The sequence below is a fragment of the Callithrix jacchus genome, chromosome 13 (assembly GCF_049354715.1).
Source record: "Callithrix jacchus isolate 240 chromosome 13, calJac240_pri, whole genome shotgun sequence".
NCBI classification, from domain to species: domain Eukaryota; kingdom Metazoa; phylum Chordata; class Mammalia; order Primates; family Cebidae; genus Callithrix; species Callithrix jacchus.
In genome coordinates this window covers 6,380,810-6,403,927 of record NC_133514.1, presented here as the reverse complement: position 1 = coordinate 6,403,927, position 23,118 = coordinate 6,380,810, and the positions used below count along the sequence as shown (strand labels likewise).

Sequence of the window (23,118 nt, the reverse complement as noted above, 5' to 3'; positions counted from 1 at the left end):
TGCCATGGTGTGGGCTGCATCCATCAGTCTGTCATACATCAGGCATTTCTCCTAATGCTATCTCTCCCCTAACCCCCCACCCTCCAACAGTCCCTGGTGTATGATGTTCCCCTCCCTGTGTCCATGTGTTATTATTGTTCAACTACCACTTAGGAGTGAGAACATGTGGTGTTTGGTTTTCTGTTCTTGCATTAGTTTGCTGAGAATGATTGATTTCCAGTTTCATCCATGTTCCTGCAAAGGACATGAACTCATCCTTTTTTATGTCTGCATAGTATTCCATGGTGTATATTTTTAGTAGAGACAGAGTTTCACCACACTGGCCAGGCTGGTCTCAAACTCCTGATCTCAGGTGATCCACCTGCCTTGGCTTTCCAAAGTGCTGGGATTACAGGTGTGAGCCAAGCACCCAGCCACTTCCTTTACTTCTTAGTCACGTTCTTCCTCAAGTATGGTCTCTTTTCTGCCACACCAACTATACCCATGCTGAGTCTTGTTAGTCGAGAGTCCTCCCACAAACCAGGATTGACAGATAACGGAGAAACAAAGGAAGGGCTTTAATAGGCAAAACTGACAAATACAGAATGGTTCTCCCTATAATTTTTTGTTCTTTTTGTAAATAGAATATACAGTCATGCACTTCCTAACAGTGGACTCCATGTATGATGGTTCTCCCATAAGATTATAATGGAACTGAAAAATGTCCGTTGCCTAGTGAGCTCCTAGCCCTGCTCACTCCCAGCACAGAGCACTACTCACATGTGTGTGGCAATCCTGATGTAAGACAGATTTACTGTACTGCCAGTCACATAAAAAGCTGGCACATACTTGATAATGAGAATTAATGACTGTCTTACTAGTTCAACCATGTACAATGGGATACTTTCTACTGTTATTTTAGAATGTACTCCGTCTACTTATAAAACACAAAAGTTAACTGTGAACAGCCCCAGGCAGATCCTTCAGGTGCTATCCAGCAGAAGGCACTGTGATCATTGGACATGACAGTTTCATTCATGCATGTTACTGACCCTGAAGACCTTCCAGTGAGACAAGATGTGGAGGTGGAAGACAGTGATATTGATGGTCCCGACCCTGTGCAGACCTAGGCTAGTGTGTGTGTTCATGTCTTACTTTATAATAAAAAAGTTTTAAAAAGAAAAATAGAGGCAAAGAAACACAAGAAAGAAAAAAAACACACAATAAAAATAGAAAAAAATCTTATAGAATAAAAAGATAAAGAAAAAATACTTTTGTACAGCTGTACAGTGTGTTTGGGTCTTTATTATTACAGAAGAGTCAGAAGACAAAAAGTGTAACAAAGAAAAAAATTTTACAGTAATTAAGGTGAATTTATTATTGAAGACAAAAAATATCAATAAATGTATTGTGGCCCAAGGATACAGTGTTACTGAGTCTTCAGGAGTGGACAGTCACGTCCTAGGATTTCGCATCCACTCAGCACGTACTCACTGACTCACACAGAGCAACTTCCAGACCTGCCAGTCCATGTGCAGGGAGTACCCAGTATGGAGGAGCCATCTTTTCTCTTTCATACTGTATTTTTTCTGCCCCTTTTCTGTTTAGATATACTTAGACATGCAAACACTTACCATTGTGTTACAATTGCCCCCAGTACTCAGTACAGTAACATGCTATATGGGTTCACAATCTTGGAGCACTGGAAGAGATGGGGTTTCACCACATTGGCCAGGCTGGTCTACAATGAAAAATAAACATGGGGTCCTGGAGATAAAAATGTGCTAAGACAAAGAATAGGTGTTATTAGCATGAATGGTATCATGCACATACCAAAGACATGAATTAACTATTTAGTTTTTAAGTCATAAATATCACTCTTCCAACCCCCAAATTCCCTTTAGAGCATAGCTCATGACTTTATACACCATAAAACCCAGGTGTGTAGCAGGCTGCACTGTCTAGGTGTGTGTAAGGGCACTCTATGATGTTCATACAACCACAACATTGTCTAATGATGCATCTCTCAGATTGCATCTTGTCGTTAAAAGACAAGTACCTTCCCCCTGCCCCATGTTCATCCTTCCCCACGCACACAGTTGGCTTTTCTCTGTAGAACAAGGGGCTCTTGTCATTTCATAATTTCAAAATTTACTGGCATCTTTGAGTTTTACACACGTGTGTTTATGTTACTATCATCTCATTACACTCGTGGTCTTGAAGGAAAGGGGAGAGACCTTATTGATTTTATTTGTTATGACTGGACCCAACACAAGGTAGAAGCCTCCTCTGTTAAGTAGATTAAATTGAGACCAGTGCCTGGGGATATATGGACATAAGCCCATTAATATTCTGCTAAACCAATTCAGATAACCACTGCTTGTCAGAGAATAGATTAACAATTAAAAAGAAAGTCATGACCAATGCTCTAAAGAGAATTTGGGGGCCAGGTGCGGTGGCTCATGCCTGTAATCTCAGCACTTCTGGAGGCCAAGGCGGATGGATCACAAGGTCAAGAGATTGAGACCATCCTGGTCAACATGGTGAAACCCCGTCTTTACTAAAAATACAAAAAATTAGCTGGGCATGGTGGCGTGTGCCTGTAATTCCAGCTACTCAGGAGGCTGAGGCAGGAGAATTGCCTGAACCCAGGTGGCAGAGGTTGCGGTGAGCCGAGATCGCACCATTGCACTCCAGCCTGGGTAACGAGCAAAACTCCGTCTCAAAAAAAAAAGAAAAAAAGATAATTTGGGAGTGGGAAGAGTGATATTTTGACTTAAAAACTAAATAAATTATGTCTTTGGTTTGTGCACGTACCATTCCTGCTAATAACATCTGTTCTTTGTCTTAGCATATTTGTATCCGCAGGACCCCATGTTTATTTCTCGTTTATTCTGAAATATGCTTTATGAATTGCATGTCACCAAATGGAAGCAGAAACTAAATAAATTAAGGAAAAAAATGACATAATCAATGAGAAGCAGAAACAAATCCATAGCCCATGTGTTTTGATAAACAACTGCTCATTTCTGATTAACACATTTAGTTCTCTTCATTTCCTGTAGCACGTTGGCAGTTTTATTTATAGTTATTACGGTACTGCTGCCATGGTTTTATTATGTCTCCACTGTAAGTCAACTTCAGTGAGAGCAGCAGCACCTGTCCCTTGTTACATGAAAATGTAAAGAATTGAACTTATAGATCGTATAGAAGCCAGGGAATAAATCTGCTATTCTTTTTTTTTATTTTTGTATTTGCACTCTGGGGTACATGTGCACATCCTGCATCCTGCAGGATTGTTGTATAGGTGCATACATGCCATGGTGGTTTGCTGTTATCCCTCCCTATCCACCCTGCCCCCACTGCTGTCCTCTCCCCCTCTCCTCCATCACCTCAGCTATCCCTGTGAGTGTCGTTCCCCTCCCTGTGCCCAAGTGTTCTCATTGTTCATCACCTGCCTATGAGTGAAAACATGTGATGTTTGATTTTCTGTTCTTGTGTCAGTTTCCTGAGAATTATGGTTTCTAGGTTCATCCATGTCTCTACAAGGGACACAAACTCATCGTTCTTTATGGCTGTATAGTATTCCATGGTGTATGTGCCACATTTTTTTTGGTCCAGTCTATTATTGATGGGCATTTGGGTTGGTTCCAGGTTTTTGCTATTGTAAACAGTGCCACAACGCACATTCGTGGGCATGTGTTTTTATAACAGAATGATTTATAATCTTTTGGGTATATACCAAGTAATGGGATTGCTGGGTCAAATAGAATTTGTATTTCTCCATCTTTGAGGAAGCGTCACAGTGTCTCCCACAATGGTTGAACTAATTTACATTCCCCAACAGTGTAAAAGTGTTCCTATTTCTCCACATCCTCTCCAGCATCTGTTTTCTCCAGATTTTTTAATAATCGCCATTCTAACTGGCGTGAGATGGTATCTCAATGTGGTTTTGATTTACATTTCTCTAATGACCAGTGATGATGAGCATTTTTTCCTATGTTTGTTGGCCTCATGTATGTCTACTTTTGAAAAATGTCTGTTCATATCCTTTGCCCACTTTTGAAAGGGTTGTTTGTTTCTTGTAAATCTGTTTTAGTTCTTTGTAGATTCTGGATATTAGCCCTTGTCACATGGGTAGATTGCAAACATTTTTTGCCCATTCTGTTGGTTGCTGGTTCACTCTAATGATTGTTTCTTTTGCTGTACAGAAGCTCTGGAGTTTAATTATATCCCATTTGTCTATTTTGGCTTTTGTTGCCATTGCTTTTGGTGTTTTACTCATGAAGTCCTTGCCTTTGCCTATGTCCTCAATGGTTTAGCTTAGGTTTTCTTCTAGGGTTTCTATGGTGTTAGCTCTTATGCTTAAGGCATGAGGATTTTTACAGAAAATGTTTAATGGTGGTAAAATGCACATAACATAAAACTTAGCATCCTGACCATTTGGCATTAACACATTCATGTGGTTGTACAACCATCAACATTATCCATCTCCAGAATTCTTTTCATCTTGCAAAACTGAAACTCCATACCCATAAGGCTGTAAGTTCCCATTCTCCTCTACCCACATCTCCTGGCAACTACCATGGCACTTCCCATCCTCGGCAACGTGATCACTGCAAAGAGAATATCATAGATCACTCTCTCTCTAGGGCAGATACATGAACACTGTCTCCTTTCTTTCAACACATTTCTGGTGAAGATGTAGGGGAAACAAAATGAATCACCTGAGATTCTGAAGAGTTTTTAAAAGAATTGGAAAAATGCGTGAACAGGGAGAATGGCCCCCAAATAAATGTACTGGTTGGTTACTGAATGTGCACTGGTTTGATACTGTTCCTATAGCTGGTAACTCTTCTGCATATTACCGATGATCTCACAGGCTTCCTTTAGCCTTAAAGGTTGTTGACGCTCCTGAACAGAGCCATGAATTTTTTACAGAATCTTATTCTAAAGCAGATTACGGTGACTAGTGTAGGTAACTTAGCATTAGGACTTTTATAAGTGTCTCCTGTGATTCCGATCTACAAGCAACATTGGTAACCATTGGCTTACCTGGTTTATGTCATCCATGATACAAGATTAAAGTGACTAAGCACAGATGGGCTTGCCTTTGAAACAGCTGTTTGATATCACAAACACCGTCTGATAAGGTGTATGGAAACCTCATCATTGGAAAACACTTTCAGTATCTGCTGTCTTCCACAGCTCCTGTGCGACTGCAGAAGCTGGAAGAATAAGGGCAGCTGATTTGTTGCCCCACTGCAAAAATGCTAGCAAACCTTGGCCTCCATCATGTTCTGGGAAAAATAATAAAGGTACAAGGCCAATGAGCTGTTCCTGTGAACAGGAATCCCACAGACACTATGAGGCAATGCTCATGGAACTCAGAAACCAGGGGCAAACCTATGTCAAGCAGAGATATACAGGAGTGTGGAGCTTTCTGGCATGTAAGCTGGTATCAAGCTTGCTTCCATGAGATCATGGGAAATAAATGAAGACTGTCCGATCATAGTTCATTTGTGCACGTAGAGATCAGTACAGAAAACCCTTGGAATAGTTGTTACATTTCTTAACATTGTAATCAATTCCTTCTTCTCTATCCACATTTTCAATCAGACAGCAAAACCATTGTTTTTACTGTATTGAAATCATTTATTTAATGAATAAAATATTGTTTTTGAAGTATTGGAAAACATGCATACAAATGTTGCAAAGCATTCATGGAAGAACAATGACCACTATTTATGATCGAGTCCTCTGATAGAGTGGGGATAGAGGCGGGTGCTATGGATCCCTCAGTAAAATTACTGCCTCTGCAGACTTTTGCTTTACACCAGAGAAGTGGTCTTCTGTCTCTTGTCATCTCAGCTCACCAGTGGCTTTCCACTGCCATTGGCAATGATACTTGATTGCCATAGTAGAGAATACAGTGGCAAGCTGGGTGAGTAAATGAGAGCACCTTATCCACAGGATAACATTTCATAGTCTTCGGGTGGTAGACAATTGAAGGGATCCCTTTTCCAGTCAACTCTGGGTGATTCTGATACACTTGACCCTTGCTGAGAACTGCTGGTTTAGAGACTTCTTAAGTTTCTGTGTTCATATTCTAGGGGAAATAGAAAGAGTAGCTAGTGAGAAGGTCTTTCAATTTAACTAGGATCTAAAGGAAATAAACCCACCTACTGCACCCTTCAACAGCATTAAATGCCCTTTGGCACCAAATTCTAAATTTTATGAGAAATTTTACCTAAGCTTCCTATTTATGCTAGTGGGGAGGAGAAGAAAAAAAAACAGAAAGACAGGCAGATACTTGGGATGATTTGCGAAGCAGTGATTTGTCAATTTTCAGCTTGCTGATGCCACCTGCAGTTATGTGTGTGTGTGTCTTAAATTAATTTGTCAGTCTGTTTGCATGCTAGACTTTTGTTAAGTGTTCAGCAAACATTCAGAACCAACTCTACCCATAGTGATAAGCAGAGGAGGTGCCCCACATGGTGGTCCATCTTCCCTGCCCTCACAATGATGCTGCCAGGAGCTTGCCATGAACAAACTGTAGAAACCAACTCTCTTGCTTTGAGACATCCAGCTGTGCTGAAATACAGCTACCTCTGGAAGGGGGAAGTGGTCAACCATCTTACTGCATTATACCTTCTAGTGCATGGAAGGGTTCATCAGGTCTGTTGCTCCCAGCAGATTTTGATGAAAGACAGGAGAAAAGAAGTGGGAGTTGCCTGCATCAAGCAGGGAGGACCACCTGGTGAAAGAAAAGAGGAGTACAAGGTAGAGGCTGGTGTTGGTCAATCTGGGCATGCAGCAGATGCCCACAGGAAAATGGAGATATGGTGAAAGGCGTAAAGCTGCAGTGACATAGGATGAATAAACCTAGGGATCTGATGTATGGCGTGAGGACTGGGGTTAATTAATAATGCTGTGTTGCCGGGCGCGGTGGCTCAAGCCTGTAATCCCAGCACTTTGGGAGGCCGAGGCGGGTGGATCACGAGGTCAAGAGATCGAGACCAACCTGGTCAACATGGTGAAACCCCGTCTCTACTAAAAATACAAAAAATTAGCTGGGCATGGTGGTGCGTGCCTGTAATCCTGGCTACTCAGGAGGCTGAGGCAGGAGAATTGCCTGAACCCAGGAGGCGGAGGTTGCAGTGAGCCGAGATCGCGCCATTGCACTCCAGCCTGGGTAACAAGAGCGAAACTCCGTCTCAAAAAATAAAAATAAAAAAATAATGCTGTGTTGGAGTTAATAATGCTGTGTTGTGGTTACTAATGCTGTGTTGTGGTTACTAATGCTGTATTGTGGTTAATAATGCTGTGTTGTGGTTACTAATGCTGTATTGTGGTTACTAATGCTGTGTTGTGGTTACTAATGCTGTGTTGTGGTTACTAATGCTGTGTTGTGGTTACTAATGCTGTATTGTGGTTACTAATGCTGTGTTGTGGTTAATAATGGTGTGTTGTGGTTACTAATGCTGTATTGTGGTTAATAATGCTGTGTTGTGGTTAATAATGCTGTGTTGTGGTTACTAATGCTGTGTTGTGGTTACTAATGCTGTATTGTGGTTACTAATGCTGTATTGTGGTTACTAATGCTGTATTGTGGTTACTAATGCTGTATTGTGGTTACTAATGCTGTATTGTGGTTACTAATGCTGTATTGTGGTTACTAATGCTGTGTTGTGGTTACTAATGCTGTATTGTGGTTACTAATGCTGCGTTGTGGTTACTAATGCTGCGTTGTGGTTACTAATGCTGCGTTGTGGTTACTAATGCTGCGTTGTGGTTACTAATGCTGCGTTGTGGTTACTAATGGTGCGTTGTGGTTACTAATGCTGCGTTGTGGTTACTAATGCTGCGTTGTGGTTACTAATGCTGCGTTGTGGTTACTAATGCTGCGTTGTGGTTACTAATGCTGCGTTGTGGTTACTAATGCTGCGTTGTGGTTACTAATGCTGCGTTGTGGTTACTAATGCTGCGTTGTGGTTACTAATGCTGCGTTGTGGTTACTAATGCTGTGTTGTGGTTACTAATGCTGTATTGTGGTTAATAATGCTGTGTTGTGGTTAATAATGCTGTGTTGTGGTTACTAATGCTGTGTTGTGGTTACTAAGCTGTATTGTGGTTACTAATGCTGTGTTGTGGTTACTAATGCTGCGTTGTGGTTACTAATGCTGCGTTGTGGTTACTAATGCTGCGTTGTGGTTACTAATGCTGCATTGTGGTTACTAATGCTGTATTGTGGTTACTAATGCTGTATTGTGGTTAATAATGCTGTGTTGTGGTTACTAATGCTGTGTTGTGGTTACTAATGCTGTGTTGTGGTTACTAATGCTGTATTGTGTTTAATAATGCTGTGTTGTGGTTACTAATGCTGTGTTGTGGTTACTAATGCTGTGTTGTGGTTACTAAGCTGTGTTGTGGTTAATAATGCTGTGTTGTGGTTACTAATGCTGTGTTGTGGTTACTAATGCTGTATTGTGGTTACTAATGCTGTGTTGTGGTTACTAATGCTGTATTGTGGTTACTAATGCTGTATTGTGGTTAATAATGCTGTGTTGTGGTTACTAATGCTGTACTGTGGTTAATAATGCTGTGTTGTGGTTAATAATGCTGCATTGCTGTATTGCATACTGGGAATTTGCTAACAGGGTGGATCTCAGGTGTTCTCAGCACACAAACACACAAAGGTAGTGAGTGTTCCTCTTTTCCATATGAGGAAATGGATATATTCATTTGCTTGACTGCTTATCATTTAGGAACTTTAAGTATGTACAGTGCCCCCATCACACATACACACAAAGAAGTAAGCTATTACAATCCAATGTCAACTTTTCTTTTCTTTTCTCTTTCTCTCTTCTTCTCTTCCTCTCCTCTTCTCTCTCTTTCTCTCTTTATTTTCTCTCTCTCTCTCTCTCTCTCTCTCTCTGTTTCTCTTTCCTTCCTTCCTAGATGGAGTCTTGCTCTGTTGCCCAGGCTGGAGTGCAATGGTGTGATCTCAGCTCACTGCAACCTCCGCCTCCTGGTTTCAAGCAATTCTCCTGCCTCAGCCTCCTGAATAGCTGGGATTACAGGTGTCCACTACTACGCCCTGCTATTTTTTTTTTTTTAATTGTTAGTATAGACAGTGTTTCACCATATTGGTCAGGCTGGTCTCAAACTCCTGACCTCATGATTTGCCCACCTCAGCCTCCCAAAGTGCTGGGATTATATGTGTGAGCCACTGTGCCCAGCCCAATGTCAGGTTTTGTTTGCTTTGTATCTTCTGTTCTAAAAAGGAGGGGGAGAAAAATTGCAAATCACTACCTTGGCTGCTTCTAGGAAGGTTTAGCATCCAAGGCAACCCTTCATCTATTCATTACTTCTTTAGTTTTCTTAACAAAATGAGCAAGCCCTCAGGAACCACACTGAGCTCTTGGGACCTAAGGACAAATAAAAGAAGGAACAACAGAAAAGGCTTCCTCTGCTGTAGACAGAGCACCGAGGGAGGCTCCAGGAAACGTCCCAGCCAGGGCCTGGAGGATAGGAAGGAGAGGATCTCGCCCCTGGAGTGCACGGGGTGGTCAGTCCCAGAAGGAACAAGAGCAAGAGCATGTGTAAAAACCCTGAGGGAAAATTTTTCCCTGCCTCTTTCACCTAGAGACTGATGTGAGCATTGAGGACCGGGTCTAAATGACAAGATGTTAAAGCAAACACAGCAGCCATCAAATGCATCAGAACACAGAGAAAAGCAGATGAGGGGAAGCCGGGCAGGTCTGTTGTTCTGGGGATGTTTACAGCTGGATTTCGTGCATCTACACAGCACAGTGTAAGTTTAGCGTCAACTGCCCAAGACACTGTCTTTCCCGATACCCAAAGGATCCCTTTTCTCAGATTGGCTTGGTCCTACTTGGTTAAATGTGTTAGGAAATATGTGATTTTATTTCTAGGAATGACCCAAGGTTAATATAAGGTAGAGAAAAAAAAAAGCTATATGAAGAAGAAGACAGTATTTTCTTGGGTCGAAGTAGGGCAAACGATAAAGAGAGGAGATAGACAAAGAAATTGTAAGAAGTGTGTTTAGAGTTGCAAGAAGTTTGATAGGGAAATAAGAGTTCTTAGCCTCAGTACCTTAAGACACAGTAAAAAAAAACATGTGGCTAGTGTTTTGTCTCAGCCGCATTTTATTTACAATTACTTAATAGCCTGGTGACTTATTGAATAGCCTGGTGACCTTATAAAAATAACTTCTCCCCAGAACCTAAAGTACAATAAAAAAAATACAAAATACAAAATAAAAACTTCTCTACGTCTTGGGGCTTGCACCAAAAGTTGATCATGTAATCATAGTTACATACTTTATTTAGGATTCCCTAGAAATCAGCCTAAGACAAAGACTTTAGGGGTAGTTTAATTCCAGTGAAGTGAGAATGAGAGAAATGGGAACCCAACAGAGATGCCAAATGGGCTGCGAAGCTGTGCTCAGCTTCAGAATCAGCCAGGGAGTTGCTCTGTCTCACCGGTGCCTCTAGACAGCCTGGGTGGACCCCCTGAGCCCTGATGTTTACCAGGAGACCCTCTCAGCCCCTGTGTCCCATTCTCAAAACATGACCTCTGGAGCATTGCTTACCCCTCATTTTGGGGTTCCCACATGTCTGCTGCAGAAGCCAGAGCCTCAGCAGGCTCAGTGCTGACAGCATTTGGGTGAGGTGGCCCTGCTTCCTCAGCCGATTATCTTGTAGAGCTCCTGGTTCTGGGTGGCAGTAGCACCTGGGATCTGGATTCATAGCCACAGAAACAGAGTGAACCATTGTACCAAGCACGGCAGGAAGAAGGTGCACTGCTGAGAGGGGCACTTGGAAACTGAGCCCTGCTTGCTGAGCGCTTGCGTTGTGCTAACTTCTGCAGGGAGCAAGGGTATTCACGCTTTTTGCTGTGTCCTCCCAGCGTGCTTCTGGATCTCACACAATGAACTGTATGCATATCGGCATGTGTGTCTGTGTAGAGTGTGTGCACATATGTGTGCAGTGTGTGCATGAGTATGTTTGTGTGTGCACTGAATGACAGCAGCGTTTTCTTCTCCTGCCCACCCTCCTGGCTCCTGCTTTGGGTGGTGCTCGTGACGCCTGGATACTGTGTTACAAGCAACCAGATGTGAAGGATAAACCAAATACTGCGAAGCTTTGCACAGTGTAGATATAGCCCAGGTGGAAATATCTGCTGAATAGCTTCTGTATATTTAGGATTGTTTACTGATCAACCACAGATTTACTGGGAGAAGTGACTGATGTGGGTCACGGGGGATGGAAACAGCAAACCACCATGGCAGGTGTGCACCTGTGCAACACTCCTGCAAGATCTGTGCATGTACCTGAGAACTTAAAGCACAATAAAAGAAAAAAAGAAAGTGGCAACAACAACAAAAAGCCATTTGAATCCAGCATCCTATGATGCTGAGCAGAGGGCCGACTGAGTCTCTTGTTCTCAACTCTGATTTGGGAATGAGGCACCTCCGTTGCTGACTTATCTTGGAGGCCCCAGATGCCTGCCCGGACCTGAGTGGTTAGTCTTTGTGTCGCTTCCCTGCATGCTTTACCAGGTCAGCTCCGGCTGCTGCCTGGCCAAGTTCATAACGTAAACAACCTCATGTCTTCGGCTGTTGTGTCCAGCACATGCATGATACAGTTGTGAGCTGGATGGTGGTGCTGGCTTCTCCTCCCATCTCTCTGCCTTTGACATGCCTCACTGCTTCCTCATTCCAGCCACAGGGCAAAAAGTACCATCTGCAAAACACCTTTAGTCTAGTGTTCAAAGAGTCTCCTCTGGCTTCCTGAGCCCATGTGGAAAACAGGCACGTACATTGCTGAACTCAGAGCCCTGATAATTATCAGGAAGGAGGCAAAGGGGCTTCCACCTTGGATCTCACAGAGGCAGGAAGAAGGTGGGAGAGGGTCTTTCAGGCAAAGCTCCTTCTCAAGCCGTGATTCCCCTCAGTCCTCCCCCAAACCCCCTTCAGGGTTCCACACAATGCATATAGCTTCTGCCTTTGCATGGATAGGTGGGTGGACATGAGGATTTATTTTTCTACTTCACATGACAAAGTCCTATTGTTTGGTGAGTGGCAGGTTTCCATGAACTTAAAACGTACTTGGAAATTTCAAAGTGAATTCCCTCACACACAAATTCACACCTCATTGTCAGTGCCTTGCTTCTGAGACCGGTCACAGTTGGAAATCGCCGGTCACTCCAAGCCCCTTGCAAAAGCACTGCTGTTGCCTCTACCCTGGAAGCATCCTGTATTTTGATTGCCATTAAGGGATCTTTGTTGGGCTATTGCTAACACATAGTATCTAAAAATCACATAAAATATTAGCTTCCTTTCTTTCCTCGGGCTGGAGAGATTCATCTACTCTCTTATGCATTTTTAGTGGTGCTAAACTGCCTTGAGGCTTGAAGAGATGAGTCTAAAAATTGTCGCTATAAAAGGAAAAAATGACACAGAAATGACATATTATGTGTGAAAAGCAAAAGGGCAATAAAAGACATTTCAATATCCACAGCAGACACGCATTCATCTCTCGGATGATGGCATGTTCTGGAATGCTGAGCAAGTCGTGCGATCGGACAGCGTCTCCCTAGATGTGGCTGGCTTCCTTGCAAACAGTCTTCACAGCCTTCCTGGTCTGGTTGATGAGGGTTGTGTCCCTAAGGGGCATCTCTCAGCAGAGACTGTCCGGTGAAGTGTCTAAGTTCCCATCTGAGTAGTGTAAAAAATTCCCTTATTGGAGAATCGGTGAAGACACCTAAAGCACTTGTTTAAAAATAGAGGCAAATGCTCCCAAGTGCGCACGTGCCGCGTGGATGCTGAGATATTCCGGGTGGAGGCTGGGTTGTGCTTTTGCTCCTGAAGGCCTCCAATTCAGAGCTCCTTCTATAACTAGCAGATATTCTGAATTGAGCTCTCAGTTCCACAGGTATTTATTGCAGTGCTGGGGGCTGTGAGAGATTTCAAGGTGAAGGAAACACAGCGCGTTCCCTTGAGGATTGGCACCTTCCCATGCGGCCTCTTCTCCCAAGCCTCCCACTCTTTCATACTGCTGGGCTTTATGTTAATATCCTCAGCCTAAACCTGAGATGGAGCAAGGAAGGAACTAAGTTAGATGCCTCAAAAGTGAGAGAAGAGAGGTGAAGTGGAGGGAGGGGGTATAAACCAAGTCACTGTGTCTGTAGGGGAAGGACAGAGTGCAGAACTTCACAGCAGGAAGGCAGGAGACAGCCTCCGTGGTGTCTGAAATAACCTTTGGAAAACTCAATTCTCTGAACAAACCACAGCTTTGTTACCAACAGTGTTTTGCTGTGGTGTTTTTTTTTCTTTTTTTTGAGACGGAGCTTCATTCTTGTTGTTCAAGCTGGAGTGCAATGGCACGATCTCTGTTCACTACGACCTCTGCCTCCCGGTTCAAGCAATTCTCCTGCCGTAGCTTCCTGAGTAGCTGGGATTACAGGCGTGCGCCATGTGATGGGTTTTTAATCTAGAACACACGTACTCATTTTGGAAAAGAAATATATTCTACGGATACTTCAAGGACCAACCCAAATTCCAGTTTCCAGCAATTAAGTTTCTCTTAACTTTTTACTAAAGGCAAAATCAGTTCTTTTTAAAAATAAATATTCCCATAGCAATTAGATTTACTTAATACGTTGACCAAGAGCTGTTCGATGAAGTATCTCTTACACTAGCAGCTCACCGATATGGCTAAGGGTTCTCCTCAAGTCTGGTGCATTTGGGGATGGCCGTAAATGATTGTCAAGGTCCAGCTGGGAGAAGAGAGAGAGGAGTTGGATTGGGTCGCTACATTGTTTCTGTTTCATTTTACCTGCAGCTTGACCTGCCTAGCACAGGAAAGTGGCTTTGCTTTCGTCATTCTCTCGACTTCTGTTTGCTGAGTGTCTGTGGTATGTCTGGCACTCTGTGAGGCCCCAGGGACATCTGTGTAGGACAGATTTGCAGCTAAATTTTCTCAAGATGTTGAAGAGTATTAGAGGCGTTCTGCTGGGTGTCTCCTCTCTCATTCTCTTCCTTGCATCAAATGTCACTCTATTGTTCTAAAGTTAGAAAAATACTGTCGTCTTTCTAACAGAGTTTCCAGGAAACTTTAGCACCTTGCTCCAGAAACTCCCAGTTATACACAGTATAACTGATTCTGTGTATTAGGAAAAAGCAATTTTTTTTAATAAGAAAATAAGATGAAGGAAGGCAGGGAAAGAGAAAAATAAGGAAAGAGAGAGACAAAGACAGGGAGAAAGAGATAGCGAAGACGGGAGAATGACACATATACAGTAAGAATAGCAATATTATTTGCAAAGTAAGTTAAAATGGGTACACGAAGTTGAATTAATAAGTCTATGTTCTGATGTGCAAAATGTAACTTTATTTGTACTGTAATTGGTAATTTCTTATGTGAGATTCTCATTTTGTCTGAGTCAGAAAACTTTATCCATTTATTGTGAAAAGAGTTAAAATTTCTGGTTTCCCAGTCAAACAGATTTCAAGTCAGCTCAGGATGTCCCTTCACTCTGTCTCAAGGATGTTAAGGGCCCAGGCTGTGGGGAGGGCATTTTGACCTCGCAGAGAGCAAGCATCTGTCCTCCACCCAGTCCCAGTCATAACCTTCCCTAGGCCTCTGCCCTAGAGGCAGGGACACCTGGCAGGGGTGGTGGGGGCAGGGAAGGGGCTTGTCCTTCTCCATCCGGGGCTCCTCCACCTTCTCCAGACTCTGTGAAGCCTGCACCAGAAGACACAGGGGGTTCTCCATGAGGCCACAGCTGGGAGCTAGAGTCCTCCATTACCGCTGGACACACCGACACAGCACGGGGAGTTCTGTCTTGTTCTGTCCCTTTACCCGGCTTGGCTCCTGATCCCAGGTATGGTGGGGAAACAGGACACTGGGCCTCCACGCTACCATGATGCTCATCACCACAGGGCCAGTGGCAAGTTCTGGCAGAATGTTCAGCAGGACCCAGCTCCATTCCTCCTTCCTGAGGAGGAGCCCCCAGCCAGGGCTTCCAGCCACCCTGCACATATCCAGGGACTGGCCAAGAGTTCTGATTTCTCCTTGGGATGGAGCGCCTGTGGAGAGAGGCAAGCCACCACCTTTGCTGCTTCAGCAGCTCAGCCATTCCAGACTGCATGCTTTGTTTTTATTTCTTGTCGGGGAGAAGCAGGAAGGGGAAAAACATACCGTCACATCGCCATTACTCATATTTTATGATGTCCACCTGTGAATTTAGAAGCCTGTAATTTTAACTTGTGCTTTGCCAGGTCAAAGGTCCTCAGGGTTTAGGTAAAATACAGGGGAAGAAAAGTCAAAGTTGTTCATACTCTCTCTCTCTCTCTCCCGCTCTCTCACACACACACACACACACGGATGTGCACATATGTGCATACACACGTGAAACAGGCATATATACCCTTCAGCATTCACTCTTCCTGCTGCTCACAGCCCTTGTTCCTCTTAAGCAAATATTTTCCATTAAGCAACACTTCTAAACCTTTGGTAAAGTGTGGCTGCAGACACGGCCCCCTGTGCCATCTGGCTCCATCTTACAAGGACAAAAATGGCAAATCCCAGCTTGGACTTCAGACTGAAAAAAAAAATTCCTTAAATATCTGTGTTTTCTGCTGCTTGAGACTGAAAAACATTTTACCTAATGTATTTTTTCTTTTTATTGAAGATGCAAAATGTTTAAATGCCCACCTATAATACCTAATAATAGTATATATATTTATTTCTTGTCAGAATATATATATATATATATTCCTTTTGGTTTTATGAATATTGAAGTGTGCTGTTTGAACTTGATTTTTTTTTGATACAGAAAGGCACATATCTATCTTTCCATAGCTATTTATGTATCTTTCCATCTATTTATCTATCTGTTCATCTACCTAGCCATCTATTTATCTTTCTATCCATCTCTCTGTCAATTTATCTACTTAACCATCTATCTATCCATCTAGCTACCTGGGTATCTATCTATCTATCTAATCCATCTATTGACCCATCTATCATCTATCTATCTATTCATCTATATATCATCTGTCTGATATATCTATCAACCTATCATCTATGTGTTCACCCATATGTTATCTATCCATCTATCTTTCCATTTATCTATCCATCCATCTCTTTGTCTATCACCTGTCTATCCATCTATCTGTGTGTCTATCATCTAATCTGTCTGTCTTTCTACCTTATCTATCGGCTGCTTCAGCAGATCTCAGTAGATGCTGACCAGTGTGGATTGAGAAGAGAGGTAGAAGACCATTAGCTAACCAGTCAGAAGATTAGTGTAATCTCTGGTAAATAGTGGACAGTTAAGTCTCACAGCTAAGTAACCCATGTGCTATTTTGGACATTAGTTTAATCTTCAAGTGACTTCAAATTATTTTTTTAAATAGTTATAATAGCAATGATGAGTAAGTCCACACACAGCCATGCTCTAGAACAACCATATTTAGAAACTGTTTGTGTTGCGGCTAAAACATGTTTGGAAATAGTTTACTCCCTTAGAGTCTTTATACTGAGGTAAAGTTAATTATAGGGTGGTAAATAAAACACCTTTAGAAATCAAACATTAAGCAATTTCAGAAGTGCTAAGCATTGAAGAAGTAGAAAATGTATGTTTCTCTATTGTGTTTAATTTAAAAGTCAAAAGTTAACTGTTTGAGTTACATTTTGCCATGTGGCATCTAATGTCAGTGTATCACATATCTTGATCTTACCCAAAATCAGTACTTCAGGATTTCTTACAGTTACCGACTGCTAATGCATGTCTAAACTAGGCAACGTAATTAAGGTGATTAATCTAACACAATGCACTAAAGTTACTTGCCAATAGAAAGGTACTGCTAGTACTATTTTTTTCTGGAATTTTCCTCTGAGGCTACTTTCCAGAAAACCGAATTGGATGATCTAATGTTAGATCTGATATATAGTACTTCAAACATAGTAATCATAAATCAGCGAAAACTTAGTTTATTATATATTTGAAGTTGAAAGCACATGTGGCTTTTAAATCGAACTGATTCATGTGTTAGATAAAACAAGAGCAAAAGATTGAATTGGGGTCTGATTTAGTTTCAGCCTCAACTTGATTCATTCTCATGTGGAGACTCCTCCTCGGCTGTGCTGCTGGAAAGGCGTTTACCTGCACTGGCTCCACTTGCCAGCTTTTCAAATGAAAAGCGTGCTCCTGTTAATAATTGTAATGCCTTGAAATTAGAGAAGCTTCCATATTCTATTGATGGCTACTTCTGATCATTCGTGAAAAGATTTTGTGGTTGTAATTAAGCAATGAGTTCTATACTGTACTCTCATTTTACGGAATATGAACGTGCACAGAGATTTCTGGATTGGAGTGTGATACCAGATGATGACCCTAGACACTCAGGAGCCGTCCTCCACTCTCCACTAGAGTAGGCTTTCAAGACTCCCCTCTGGTGGAAATCGGAGAAGAGTAAGAGCTGTGTTCAGGTCCTGGAGAGTGTGCATGACTAACTCGATGAGTGAGAAGCAGCTTAAAATGTTTTCTTTTTTTAATTTTTAAACTACAAAGTAATAGAATCCAGAAAAATATAATCATTTGAATATATAAACAGAAGTTTTCTTGTGGTGATAGTACTGCTCAAAAATGAGCTGTGCCTGTCTTCCTGATATTTAAATGTAAATGTAGACAGGAAGATCATTGTTCTTTTCAGTACATACAATTTTGTATCATTCTTTTTTCTTTTTCTGTTTTTCTATGTTGCTACATATTTCCTTTTCTTTTTTTAATTGATGCATATGTTTTCTATTTGCCTTTTATATAGCAACGTTGCATTCTTTCAAATATATCCAAAATAATTTAGTCAAGCACAGTCCTATTGTTGGACATTTTGATGTCTTCCAAAGAGTATCACTGGCCAGAAATTTCTTGTATTTTGGATGGTAAACATATAATATTGCCAGAAATGAATCAATTAGTCAGAGTGGTGATATTTTGTTTTCCAAAATGGACAAAAACTAGATATTTATGGTGTACATGACAGTCTGAAAGATGAATACATTGTAAAATGGCTAAATCAAGCTAATTAACATCCCAATTGCTTCACATATTTGTCATTTGTCACGGCGACAACTTTCAAAATCTCTCCAGGCAGTTTTCAAGAATACAGTGTGCTGTTACTGACCACAGTCACCGTGTTGTACAGCTGACCTTCTGAACTTGTTTGTCCTAAGTGGAATTTTGTAGTATTTGATTCCTCTCCTTCCTCCAGCCCCTGATGCTCACACTCTGCTACCATGAGTTAGATTTTTCTGGATTTCACATGTAAATGAGATCATGCAGTATTTGTCTTTCTGTGCCTGGCTTATTTCATTTAGCATAATGTCCCCAGGATCAACTGTGTTGTAACTAATGGCAACATTTCCTCTTCTTTAAAAAGAGTTTAAAAACTTATTGCATTGTGTACACACACACGCGTGCGCGCGCACACACACACAGACACACACACACATTTTCTTTATCCATTTCTTGGCCCAGTGTTGGACACCTGCATCGATTCTGTGGCTTGGCTATTGTGAGCAACACTGCAGTGCTATGGGAGTGCAGACATCTCCTTGACATACTGATTTCATTTTCTTCAGATATATAATCAGAAGTGAAATTATTATGTGGTAGTTCTATTTTTAATTTTTTGAGGAGCCCCTATAGTATTTTCCATAATGAGTGTGCTAATTTATAATTTTTACATTTCTAACAACAGTGTGCAAGAGTTCCCTTTTCTCCATATCATCACCAATACTTGTTATCTTTTGTCCTTTTGATAATAGCCATCTTAACAGGTGTGAGTCAATAATTCACTGTGGTTTTAATTTGCATTTCTGTGATGATTAGTGACACTGAGCACCTTTCCATAAACCTGTTGGCCGTTTATATGTCTATTTTTTTTTATTTTTATTTTTTTGAGACAGAGTCTCACACTGTTGTCTGGGCTGGAGTGCAGTGGTGCAATCTCAGCTCACTGCAACCTCCGCCTCCAGGATTCAAGTGATTCTCCTGCCCCAGCCTCCCAACTAGCTGGGATTACAGGCACCCGCTAGCACACCCAGCTAAATTTTTATATTTTTAGTAGAGACAGGGTTTCACTATGTTGGCCAAGCTGGTCTCAAACTCCTGACCTTGTGATCCGCCCGCCTTGGCCTCCCAAAGTGCTGGGATTACAGGCATGAGCCACCACACCCGGCCCTTTATGTCTTTTTTAAAGAAATGTTTATTCAGGTCCTTTGCCCGTATTTTACATGAGCGATTTGTTTTCTTGTGATTTTCTTGTTTGGGTTCTTGATAGTTTTTGATACTATTCACGAGGCATTTTGTTCAGGTATTTTCTCAAGTTCTGTAGCTGTTTGTCACTCTGTTGGTTGTTTTCTTTACTGTACAGAAGATTTTTAGTTTGATGTCACCTCATTCGTCTAGTGTTGCCTGCGCTTTGGGAGTTTAGGCTTATTGATTGTTTTTCTCAAAACAGAGTATAATCCGCTATTGATACCTAAAGGCATATTCGTTAGATATAGGAAAACATTCTGTGAAAAGATAGAGGCTTGATAGGAGCAGACAGCTGTCCGTCACTAAGTGGTGATGTGCTGCAGTAGTTGAGACATCGTGGCTGCTAAGTTGAAGCAATGGCCTCACATCCCTGCCTTTCTGTTTGAACCCCCCAAATATTACAGTAAATATTAGTGCCTCAGGTGAAGGCGATCATTTAAAAAGTGGCCACACTCAAATTCCAACTCTTCCTACCCTGGGACTCTCATGTCATTTTATTTATTTTCTTCGTGGCGCTTTATGACACTTTTTTGTTTTCTTTATGTTTGCTTTGATTGTTTTTTTCTTTCTTCACTAGTGTGGTGTCTCCGTGAGATCGGGGCTTTGTGCTATTCACTTCTGCCGCTTTGGTACTTAGCGTGTGACACATGGTAGATGCTCAGTGAGAATATATCGAAAGAATAATGAAAACAATGGGTGTTAAAATTTAGCTGAATAGAAAGAACTGTAGTTGGATGCTTGGAATAGAAAATGGAAAGGTCAACGGTTGTTTTAAAAACAAAGTTTTTAAGTGAGGTTTTAACACAGATCAATGAGCAAAAAGGGCAGCATGTGTTTACCAATTACAGACACCTTCAATAACTTATGGCTAGCAGTTAACGTGGGAATCATGACTGGCTTTTGGTTTTAATATTTTTCACATTTAAAATTAGTACATATTATGTTCTTATGATGCAGGGTTTCTCAAAATTAGTTCCATAGAACTCTAGTTGTCCTAGATTCCTGATGAAAAAAAGTACTTCCTAGTTAGATAAATCTGGAAAAGGCTACATCCTTTGCATTCTGTTCATTATTCCCTAAAATATGCTTTCGCATATTAAATTTTATTAAGATGAGACACCCCTTTAGAAAAGAAAGGTGTTCGATTTTGATTAACCTAGAATTTTCCCCATTGGTTTGACTCTGATCTGATGGCTGTTGAAGACATCTACGGCAATGACCAGAGAGTGTCGCATAGATGCCCCGGGGGTGGGGCGGGGGGCGGGGCGGGGGCGGGGCGCGGGATGCTGGTGCAATGTTACTTGAATGATATTCACTCTGATGCTGTAGATAAGGATTTGTTTTCACTAAGCAAGGAAGAAAAGCACTACTTATGTTTCCCCTGCCTTGTCTTTAGTATTAACTTCCTCCATTCACACTGACAATTGTGCTTTTCCTCGAAAGACTACTTATTTCAGTTCCGTTGCCTCAATATCAACCCATGGTTTGTCAAAGTAAAAACACAAGTAGAATTTCCTCTTGTAAGGATGGGCTTGTCAGATAGTTAAATAGACTACACTGAAGTCAGTGTCAGAAGAAGTAATTGGGTGGTGTTCAAACCTGACCTCTGCCTCTTACACTTCTGAATGCACCTGTCCAGTTGGTGTTTTGTGACAGTGTTTTGTCGATGTTTACGATCATAAAGCTCCATGTCTGCAGACGCAGCTCTGGAGCCAGGGCAGTCTTTCCTCTAACTCCAGGCTGGATGGATTGCTTTCTTCTAAAACACAGCGAGGTGCAGTGGCTCATGCCTGTAATCCGAGCACTTTGGGAGGCTTAGGCGGGTGAATCACTTGAGTTCAGGAATTCAAGAGTAGCGTGGCCAACATGGTGAAACCCTGTCTCTACTGAAAATACAAAAATTAGCCAGGCGTGCTGGCACATGCCTGTCATGCCAGCTACTTGGGAGGCTGAGGCAGAAGAATCGCTGGAACCCAGGAGACAGAGGTTGCAGTGAGCCGAGATCCGTGCACCAGCCTGGATGATAGAGAGAGATGCCAACTCAGAACAAAAAAAAGAAAAAAAAATCATTCATTTCCTATAAGAATTTCTGAAATATAATATCACTGGCTTTCTTTGAAATATAATTAATGTGTGTGATAGTAAAATACATTTTTACTGAGATATTTTCTTAACCTAGACTTTTTCACTTGTTTTTGTAAAATATTTATTCCCGAGGAATTACATACAGCTTCATCTTGTTTTCAGGGTACGAAATTTCTTCCCATTTATTTTTGTATTAAAGCCAGAACATCCAGTAAGGTCACTTTTGCTATTCTTTTCGATCTTAGAGGTGACAAGTTAAGATTCATATGTTTGTTTAGCTGTGAAGGTGGCAGAACAGGAATCTGAACTCAAGTCTTTTGATTTTCTAACTTTTGCTGTACCCAGGGTTCCTGTATAAATGATATCTAATTGCTGTATCCAGGGTTCCTGTATAAATGATATCTAATTGCTGTATCCAGGGTTCCTGTATAAATGATATCCAATCATCTTACGCTGTTTTAACTGCATAATATCATAGCAGCCATTTCATTGATTTTTTTTTAAGAATTCTTCTGTGAATAATTTGGGTTTTTTGTTTTGTTTTGTTTCTTTAATTGCTTAGGGTTGGTGCAAATGTACAGTTTTCTTGTGAGGACAATTATGTGCTTCAGGGATCAAAAAGCATCACCTGTCAGAGAGTCACAGAGACACTGGCCGCTTGGAGTGACCACCGACCCATCTGCCGAGGTAAGGCACCTGTGATGGGCAAAGCCTGGATTGCCTCTTTCATTAGGCTTGGCATTTTTTTTCTGAATACACAATTTAACCATGAAGCGTTGTCTACAGGCAGAGCAGAACTACAGGCAGAGCAAAACATAGAGGTAGTAATGTATGTTTTCATAGTGAGGTAATAACGGAAATATTTTCTTGGAATTTATTAAGAGGCAAATAGTTCCAAGCATATTTTTGTGTTTTCCATTTCAGAACGGATGTGAGCAAAGCCACACATGCTCAGTATAACTTGGTATCTATCTATACAACGTGTGAATATACGTTACACGATCGCACCTGCCAGAAATGTTTCCGTGCACCCCGCACATCTAAACGTGTTCACTTTGCCATCGCAGTAGTTTGAATTCTTTAGGTGTCGATTGTATGAAGCCTGATTCCAAATCACCACTATATTAATACATGATCTTTAATCTCTAACATAGTTAGCAGAGTAAAATATTCATCATTGTCGTCATCATTTTCAAATAAAATGTATGAAGTCTGCAAAGTTTACATTATTTATCACTCTTATGAAGTATATAAAAATTCCTACCACAATTACAGAAATCATATAGAAAATGGAAGAAAACGATTATGGTTGTTTAAAATGAACAATAATAATAATAAAATTAAAGAAAAGCTAGGTTTGGTGGTTTCGTTTTTGACTTTTGGTCATAAAAGGATTTCTGTAAACTGGTAGTTTTGGAAGGAAAAGCTGCAGTTTGACTAAAAAGAAAAGCTTCATATGTAAGAATAACTTTATAGTCTTTTTCATGTGGACAGACTTTTAAGCACTTTAGTTATAAAAAGGTATGAGAAGCACAATGTCATTGCAGCCTGTGAAATTAGTTGCCAACCATGTCACTGTCTTCACCTAAGCTAAGAATACTCTTTGGCAGCATTCGATGTGTTGTACCTGGTCCCTGTAACCACTGGGGGTTGGTCACATGCAGAGGACGCAGCATTGCATCACCTGTCTGGACAGGA

At 41.4% G+C, this 23,118-nt stretch overlaps 1 protein-coding gene across 3 annotated transcripts in view; it reads left to right on the top strand.

The window, feature by feature from the left end:
- The window catches only part of CSMD1 (CUB and Sushi multiple domains 1), a 2,142,320-nt gene that overhangs the window by 1,448,547 nt on the left and 670,655 nt on the right, over positions 1-23,118 (top strand). For all 3 annotated transcript variants that reach the window (XM_035269622.3, XM_017963591.4, XM_008979004.5), the window contains exon 9: positions 21,983-22,107. In XM_035269622.3, the coding sequence (XP_035125513.3) occupies positions 21,983-22,107 (125 nt within the window). The remainder of the gene's footprint in view (positions 1-21,982; positions 22,108-23,118) is intronic.